The sequence below is a fragment of the Hordeum vulgare genome, chromosome 2H (genome assembly GCF_904849725.1).
Source record: "Hordeum vulgare subsp. vulgare chromosome 2H, MorexV3_pseudomolecules_assembly, whole genome shotgun sequence".
Classification (NCBI taxonomy): domain Eukaryota; kingdom Viridiplantae; phylum Streptophyta; class Magnoliopsida; order Poales; family Poaceae; genus Hordeum; species Hordeum vulgare.
This window is the reverse complement of record NC_058519.1, coordinates 660820281-660829919: the sequence shown is the minus strand read 5'-3', so window position 1 is coordinate 660829919 and position 9639 is coordinate 660820281. Positions and strand designations below refer to the sequence as shown.

Sequence of the window (9639 nt, the reverse complement as noted above, 5' to 3'; positions counted from 1 at the left end):
ATTCACCATTCTGGAAGGGATTGATGAAAGTGAGATCAACCTTCTTTCATAGAACAAAAATTATTATTGGAAATGGTGAGGGTACTAGATTCTGGGAGGATTCGTGGTTGGGGGAGACGCCCCTAGCCAGGCAATATCCAGCTCTCTATAATATTGTGCAACGCAAGGATGCGTATGTAGCTACAATCTTACAGTCAAATCCTCTAAATATACAATTCCGAAGGGCATTCATAGGGACATCGATGGGCTGATTGGCTACACCTTGTTAGGAGACTCATGGATATACATCTATCGGAGGAACCTGATAGGGTGTGTTGGAAGCTTACGAATAGTGGAATTGTCACAATCAATTCGATGTACCTAGATCTTATTAATACCTTTAATATCCCAAAGTCCAGAAATATTTGGAAGGTCAAGGTTACCTTATGGATCAAGGTCTTCATGTGGTTTGTGCACAAGAAGGTCATTCTAACTAAGGATAACTTGGCTAAACGAAATTGGGGGGGGGGGGGGGGGTAGTACTAGGTGTAGTTTCTGCGATAGAGAAGAAAATATTTCACACTTATTTCTCCAATGCCCACTTGCCAGAGTTCTTTGGCAGACGGTTCACATAGCCTTTAATATTATACCTCCGGACAGTATTGATACGTTATTTGGAACGTGGCTAGATGGAGTTGATTCGAATATTGCTAAACACATTCGCATTGGAGTATGTGCACTTATGTGGACTATCTGAAACTCTAGGAATGATGTGGTTTTTGACAGATATACAAATATACATTTTTTGCAGGTACTACACAGAGCTGCGGCATCGATCCGTACCTGGTCATTACTCACTCATGTGGAAAACAGGGAGCCTATGGTTACTGGGTCTATCCGATGGGAGACGGTAGCACGGGATATCTTCAACCGGTTTGGATGACAGTCCACTAATAGGATAGATGAGTAGACATCCAGGCCTATTTTGCCGGCTGTGACACTTTTCTTTTTAATTTTCCATCTTAATTTCATTTTATCAAGACTATGTTGGACCGTACTTTGTTTGCTTGTTTAATAAACGGGCCGTATGCATCGTGCTGATGCAGAGGCCGGAGGTAATCCTCCTTTTCTAAAAAAACGTGGCGGCTGAGGGTGCCACCGGACCTTCTTGAAGGGCGTCGGGGATACCCTTTCCTTCTCCTCGCCGAGTACGGGGAAAAACCCTTGGCAACAACATCGTCATCATCGCGTCCTATCTTAAAGGTGTTGATTGGTACCGGCTCTTCGGAGTCTAGAAGCTTCGTAGGAGATCTTCGGCGGATGCAGCGGTCTCGAGGCTTCTTCGTTTTTGGTGACCAGCCGTTGTCGGCATTTGTTTCTTTTCTATTTTCTCTTTCGTTTCTTTTGGGCGTGAATGTGTTGTTTTCGTTCCAGCACCTATCGTCGGTTATATCGGGGTTAGATTTTTCTTAATACAAAGCGGAGGGAAATCTTTTTTCGTCAAATATACAATGCTACACTGACCAAACTCTTTTGCAGGAGTATAGTATGCTACACTGCGACAAAAGGAGACACAAACAAGCGTGCAAACGAAAAGAAAAAGAAGAGACACGCCAAGAACGAAAAAAGAAAGCAGCGTATAAAAGGCAGATGATCAGTATAATACTTACTCCTATGTGCATCTCTTGTTCGTGGAAACCAGAGGACAGATTAATGAACAATATGACAAAGACGAACATATCTCTTCCAAGATCCGAACACGGAAGAAATTGTTGTGGATTTTTCTTTGATTAGGGATGAGTACTCACCAATAATCAACACAGCAGGACGCGGCCAGTGTGTCGTCGTCGTCGTCATTGTCGTGTCTTGCTATCATGTAACGTCCGGTGCAATAAGAACGGTCTTGATTGCAACCTATGAACAGTAGTACTCCCCCCAACAGCAGTTACCGTACGTTCCTTGCATCTTTGGAGAGAAAGAAAACGCTAGAATAAATTAGAAGCCGGGCAAGAATCAATCAGGATCTGATCAAGGGTGACTGGCATTGATTGGTGCACGCGTATATATTGGTTGGATTGAATGTGTGGTTGGCCATGCATTGCAGCCAATCGTTCAATTCAAACTCGGCGGTAGCTTTCTTATCTAAATTATGCACTTTGGGGATGAAGGAGAAGAAGAATTAGAAGATGCACTAGTATGCCCGGCCCCCTACTCGCACCAATCCAACAGGTTCCCGGAATGTCGGACGGACTTGCCGGTTTAAATCAATTATTATATCAATTAGCCTCCATTGTTTTCTTAGTAAGCAAGACAAAAGGCGTCAATGCATTTTCTTCTTTTTGAGGGGTTGGTATCAGTGAAATGAACTAGGCGTGCTGTCGAGTTTACTACCTTTTTTATTGAGTAAATGCTGACCAGTTACCTAGAAATGCAAATCGGGTACTTAAGGGCAAAACATCGTGCTGGGCTATCAAAAGCCAAGGCCTGCCCGACCTGCACTGATAAAACTCTAATTTTGTGTTTGTCAATGGTAAATATATCATTCCAAATATTAAGTTATAAATGATCTTACCTACTTTTCTGAGAAAAAAATCCCAAAACTATCACTCGAGGCTTTTTAGGGCTCTTTCACTGCGCAAACGAGGCTTGAGCCCAGGCTGCACATGCCTAAGGTTAATTTAGGAAAATTGTAGTCCACACATTTTCAAAGAATGTGATAACGAAATTATACATGTAGAGAAGTAACATCATACATGTAAATTATAGTTTAAAATATACTTGTTAAACAAAGTGTGCTTAACTTAAACTTACATTTTTCTACTAAAGTTGTGGTTATTCTATTGTACGCTGATCAAAATAGGATTTGACACCACTTTATAGATAAATTCAACCGGCCAAACGAGACAAGGTGTAAAGGTAACCCTCATACAAAGTTGATAAAGTAAACCTAGACTAACCAAGACGATCAACGGTAAGAAAGGTACTCCCTCGATTAATGTTTCTCTAGACTACACAAGACGATCAACGATAAGAAAGATACTCCCTCGATTAATTTTTCCCTAGACTACACAAGACAATCATCGATAAGAAAGGTACCCCCTCGATTAATTTTTCCCTAGACTACACAAGACGATCAACGATAAGAAAGGTACTCCCTCGATTAATTTTTCCCTACACTACACAAGACGATCAACGATAAGAAAGATACACCATTAATTTTTTTCATCGATTGCTGTTAATGACCTTGTATAGATGCAATAACGTGGGACATGTATTGTATTAATGACTTGAGATATGGTTAGTTCGTTAAATGAACAATCAACCAAGATGACTTACTCACACAAGCAAAAAACAGAGGAGAGGGTGGGCATGGGCGTATATATAGGCATCTCTTTGGTCCCGGTTTGTGGTCAGAACCGGGACAGAAGACTAACTATTAGTCCCGTTTCTGGCAACAAACCGGGACTAATGCTCCACGACACGTCACGTGGCAGTCGCTGGATCTTTAGTCCCGTTTGCCCCCCGAACATGGACTAATGAAACGAAACGAACCGGGGCTATTGCCGTGTCAACTCGAACGGTGACCAATGCCTGACATTGGTCTCCGTTTTAATTTGAACCGGGACTAATAGTCTTTCTGCTCCGGCCGGAAGACCCATTTTCTACTAGTAAACATCAAACCTCTTGAGGTGGGATGCAGACGGCTAGCACCATGACACAACTGCATAAATAATATTTTTGAGATACCGCCCTATTTGACTACAACTTGAGCGTTTAAATTCAAAAAATTCAAAAAGTTCGGAATTTTTTTGCTCGGGATACATCTTTCTATTGGGGCGGTGAGAAACGCGGTTACCGCCCGGTAACCGTTTTTCTCGGATAGTACCCAAAACATTGATGTGTAGCATTGCTGTAGTTTTACACTATTGGTTAGATTATGAATGGATGGCGGCTCAGAGTTAGCTAAGAGGGTGCTTGGATACGTTTTAGTCCCATGACTAAAAGTAGTGGAACTAAAACTTGCTAGCCTCATCCATGCTTGGATCTAAATACTAAAGAGACTAAAATCAAGTTAATGAGCATTTATTATCCTCCAAATCCTTCAATCCAGAACTCGCATGTGTTAAATGAGAGAAGTTAAATGAGGAGAGAGAGGACTAATCCATATTTTAGTAGGGTACCACTGACTAAAAGATTTTAGCCTCAAGACTAGTTTTAACTTCTCTTTAATCAGGGGTGCTTGAAACTTGAGCCTTTTAAAGAGATATTTTTAGTTAGACTAGTTTTAGTCTCTTGGATCCAAGCACCCTCTAATCTGATAGGCTGCAACTTTTTCATGTCACAGGATCGAGTAGGTAATTAATTTGCAACATATGTTGTATGGATCCGTCCAATTAATCTATGCGTGAGACTAAGATATATACGAAGCATGCAGCGACCTGTCCTGATCAACAGATCGAAATGGGCGGCCACGGGCATGCATATGCCATGATGTGCAAATCCCAGATTGAGTACAAGCACTGCATTCACCAAGCCAGACAGCGACAACTCACAGCTTCTACCGTCATGTATACGGTTCAGTACAGTGCATACGTAGTATTTCTAGTGCTGTATAAAGACAGTGCGGCATGACCTCTAAAGAGAAAAGATAGTGTGACATGATGTAGATGCCATGATTTGCTGCGCACTGCCCGAGGATGATTCGCTCGGCGGTGGCAGGCCCACCAGTAAGTGCCTCGACTTTCCACAACGAATCAATCAGTATGTGTATATCCTCATCACCCAGAGTCCAGGACCAACGTGAGGTTGAGCTAGGTATGCAGGCAAACGTGTGTTGCAAGCAGGGAAGATAGTAAGTCATTCTTGCACACCAATATAACGGCGGCGGTAAAGCTAGCTAGCCACTTGATCAGCTGATAGAGACTGATGTAGAGCGACACACAACCGAAATATGCTATAGTATGGATTTGTGAGTGGGGGTGGTCGCCAATTAGCTAACTTAAGGACCATGAATCTTCTTCATCTCAGCCGACCAAATCGACCGCCACCACCACCACCCCCCGGCTAGCCGTGTAGCCACCCCCACGCGTACAGCCCCGGCCTGCTCTCTCTCTATAACCTGTTACTGTGAGTGCAAAATATCGACGGGTGGATGTGATGTGGGGATGCGCGTGCTTCCAATTCAGTGCTTTTTGTGTTATATAAATAGAGCTCCGACCAAGCTTCCCTAGTTACCAACCAACCTCATTCTAACTTACTACTACTGCAGCTGCAACTGCAATTGCTCGTTTCTCAAATCTCAACTGCTACCTCGTTTGTCAGCTGCTTCTTTTTCTCCTCCTCCTCGGTTTTCGGTGAGTCCCTAGCCTATGATAATGATATGGTTCTATGTACTTTGCATGTCCATTATTTTGTTTGGTCGTGGGCAACTAGCGAGTTCTGTACACGCTTGCTAGTCATGAGTCATGGTTTGATCGATGAGCCCCGCTAGTTTGTGCAGTGTGGTACTACCACCTAGCTAGTACGTACTTCCATGTCTAGCTACTATATGCTACAGTACCGGAAGAGGAGGGGGCAATATGCACTTGCATGCTAAAGTGACCACCATATTCCTGCTGGTACTCATACTGGTATGTACTTTGTGCTGAGTTTGAATTGAGGTTGAAATTCGTCTCTGCAACTATAGTTCTACTCGATCGACCGATGTACCTCTGAAACCATATTGCTCTGCTGGTACGTACTCATATTACAGGAGAGTCTGAGATTCGTCTTTGCCAAGAGACGGTACGTACATGGCTGTAGTTCAGTGGTCTAGTCCACCACAAAATTGACCAGAGACCAGATCTTGTGTCTCTAACCGTAGTGTAGGTACGTGTCCAGTACCAGTAGGCCGGCGCAGAAAAATAATGGAAACTACACGGAGAGAGGTGGTGGTGGATGTGTGTGGAGGGGAGAGCAATCCTGAAGTGCACTCAAAGAAACATGCTGCAGGCTTTGCATTCATGCCCCTAAAAGCTTCACTCTCACAGCTATATGCAGGGCCTTTTCATGCCTCTTTTCTCTTCTATCTTCTCCCATTCACACTTTACATTACAAGTTAGACCACACTACCCACATTCCATGCCATCAAGTGCTTGCAATCAGCCTAGATACAAGTGTACTTTGTCCTCAAAAAATGCATCCAGGACATGATTGCACTAGCTAGACAGATTTGGTGTGTGCTATATAGCCTGCTAGAGCTAGATTACAATATAAATAGAAACTCATATGAGCGTGCGCATTCGTGTGCTCTGCTCTGCTTGCTGTCAAGTGTCTATGGTCACCTCTCATTGCAGCGTTGCACGAGTGCACCTACCCAGCAGCCATGATGCTTCTCTAGATCTCTAGCTATCTATAAAGATCATCTTCTCCTTCTTGTTTGGTCCACACGCCTACAACATATATACACGATTGGTCGAACGGTGGACCAGCTAGCAATATCACCATTGTTGCCTACACATGCATCTATTAGTAGTAAGTTGAAAAGGTTGTGGGCTTGATTTCAGTTTATAAGGCATCGAGCTCGCTTGCTAAGGTAGATGCTAGCAATGGAGCAGCAGCACCATGAGCAGGAGGAGTCGTGTGTTCCCCCGGGATTCAGGTTCCACCCAACAGAGGAGGAGCTGGTGGGTTATTACCTAGCCAGAAAGGTGGCAGCCCAGAAGATCGACCTCGACATCATCCAGGAGGTGGACCTCTACAGGATCGAGCCATGGGACCTCCAAGGTACGATCAAATTTATATCAAATTTTGCAGTTCGTTTTGGAAGTTTTATTACGTGTATACATAGTGTTTTGGTGCTTCAAGTTGAGAATTAACAATGGTGGACGGTGCAGAGAGGTGCGGCGGCGGCAGGGGAGGACGAGGAGCGCGTCAGGCGCCGGAGGACGACCAGACATCTTCTGAGTGGTACTTCTTCAGCTTCAAGGACCGCAAGTACCCGACCGGCACGCGCACCAACCGCGCCACGGCGGCCGGGTTCTGGAAGGCCACCGGCAGGGACAAGCCGGTGACGTCCTCGAGGAGCCGCGGCGTGATCGGCATGAGGAAGACGCTGGTGTTCTACACGGGCCGCGCACCCAACGGCAGGAAGACCGACTGGATCATCCACGAGTACCGCCTCCAGACAAACGAGCACGCGCCCACACAGGTACCTAATTCTTCACTTCTTCATCCTCCTTCTCCTTCTTGCAGAGAATTTGTCGTTGACGATCATGATCATGGTTATGATGTTGCAGGAGGAAGGTTGGGTGGTGTGCCGTGCGTTCCAGAAGCCAACCCCGAACCAGAGACCGTCCTACATCTTCCCCGCATACGCCGCCGCCCCGGGTCTCGGCGGCTACTACGACACGCGGCCGTGGCTGCTGCACGGCCAAGCCGGCGACCACCATTTCCTGCAGAGCGCCAGCGGGGCTACGGGAGCCGGCGGCCTCGGTTTCCCCGGCCAGGGCATCCAGTACTCTGACGACGTGCTGGAGTCCAAGCACAGTCTCTTGGGCAGCATCCCGCAGCTGATTGAGAGCCCACCAACGATCTCCACCACCGTTGCTGGTTGCGGCGACGCCGGCTACGACATCATCCAGCAGGGAGAGGCGGCGGCTGGCATCGACTGGAATTTTCTGGACAGCCTGCTGTCCACGTCGCAGCTCCACCAATACTCCGCTACTGCTGCTTCACACCTGCAGCTGCAGCAGTGAAGTAGAGTTAGCAGACATACCGTAGCATCATCGATTTCATTGTATACATGATTTGCTAATTATTAATATCACTGAGTACAGATAGTAGATGTGTTTCTGTTGCACTTGGAACACTTAGTTGACTCTTGTACCTAGTTAGACTACTCTGTTCCACTTACTGAATCTATGCATTTTACTGTAGACTACTCTGCTCCATCTACTGAATCCATGGGTTTTACTGTAGACAGCTATGTTCCACTTCCTGAATCCATGTCTTTCACTGTAGACTACTCTGTTTTACTTACTGAATTTCGGGGACATTCGCATGATTTTGCTAATAAGAATCCACTATGTAGTATAGACGATACAGTACAGACAGTATAGAGCCTGGATCGTGGAGAAACACACTTTGGTTCCTGATTGTATATGCATCACATATGGGGAATTTTTTAAAATAATTAAATAAAAAGTTAAAATAGTTCAAAAATATTTTTGGGTTAAAGTTGACTTTGTTTTGCACTAGTATCAAAAAATTCACGAAAAAAACCAACATTGACTTCTTGGCAAAAATACAAAAATTATTTGCTATTATAGGTCACTATTCACAGTATTTTGACTGAAAATCTATCTTTTGTAAAAAGACATCTTCTCTTTTTCCGTATTTTTTTCTTACGTATACTCCCTCTGTACCGAAATATAAGACGTTTAAGAAAAAATTTGACCAGGTGAAAATGTGGACAATTGACCAGGTTACCCCCCACCTCCCGCAGCTCGCTAATTTCAAATCAACCCAGATCCAGTCGCCCCCACCTTCGGCCAGCTCGCTAATAACCCAGATCTCACCGCTCCGCTTGTCCGCTCCCTCCTCTGCCCCAGCTTGTGCGGCCCCTCCTCTGCCCCTACCTCCTCTGCCCAGCTCGTCTGCTAGCTACTAGCAGCTTCTCCAGTAGCCAGCGGCAGCAGCTCCTCCGGCAGCTAGCAGTAGATCCAGCAGCTCCTCCACGACCCAACAGGAACTCCAGCAGCTCCTCCACCAGCCAGCACCAGCTCCAGCAGCTCCTCCACTAGACACCAGCACCAACTCATCCACCAGCCAGCGGCAGCCCCTCCGTCTGCCGGCAGAAGCAGCTCTTCCGCCTCTGCACTCCCAGCTGCCTCAACGAGGTCCTCTCCGAGTGATGCACCCATCGCCCAACAGATCGCCGGAGGTTTTTCTTTTGATCCAGGGTGCAGATCGCCACAGGAGGTCCTAGTGGTGTTGGATCCTGCTTATCCCGTCTCCTGCAAACCAAAAAGCAGGACAATTAGAGGGTATTTATCACAATTTAGCAACAGTTGAACAGAAAACAGTTTAACAACAGCAGCAGAAATTTTAGCGAGATCAACAACATCAGTAGCAACAGCAAGACATAGCAACAATAGCAGCAATAGGGAGACATAGAAGTAGCGACATGGAGTGGCAGCAGGAGTTCATCAAAATCAATAGGGAGTAGGAGCAGCAGGAGTTCATCACAATCAAAATCAACAGGGAGTGGCAACAACATGGAATTTGACCTCAACTGTACTCCGCCCGAAGAAGATGATATCAGTCAAAACGAGATCAACATGGAGGACTCACAGGGAGGCAATGATCATGTTGAAGATGAAATCAACATGGAGGACTCACACAGAGGCAATGATCCTGGTGAACATGATATGAACATGGAGCAAATAACGGGAGGCAATGATCCCCGCGAAGATGATAACAGTAAGCACAATATACTCATTTAGCAGTAACAGTGTCTCATTTACCAAGTTTTTGGAAATGAACTGCAACTCTAGTTTCTGAAAATGAACAGTAACTCCACTTTCTAGAAATAAACAGTAATAGTAACTCATTTGATCATTTGAACATGTGACCATTTAAATATTTTATCAATTTATCATTTGATAATTTGAGTAGGAC

The 9639-nt window shown here is 45.2% G+C and overlaps 1 protein-coding gene across 1 annotated transcript; it reads left to right on the top strand.

Moving 5' to 3' along the window:
- Positions 1 to 6087: 6087 nt before the first annotated feature.
- On the top strand, positions 6088 to 7895 carry LOC123431350 (NAC domain-containing protein 30-like). Its single transcript, XM_045115160.1, has 3 exons — positions 6088 to 6744; positions 6855 to 7168; positions 7257 to 7895. The coding sequence occupies exons 1-3, from the start codon at positions 6558 to 6560 to the stop codon at positions 7713 to 7715; spliced, it is 960 nt and encodes a 319-aa protein (XP_044971095.1). The 5' UTR covers positions 6088 to 6557; the 3' UTR covers positions 7716 to 7895.
- The last annotated feature ends 1744 nt before the right edge of the window (positions 7896 to 9639 follow it).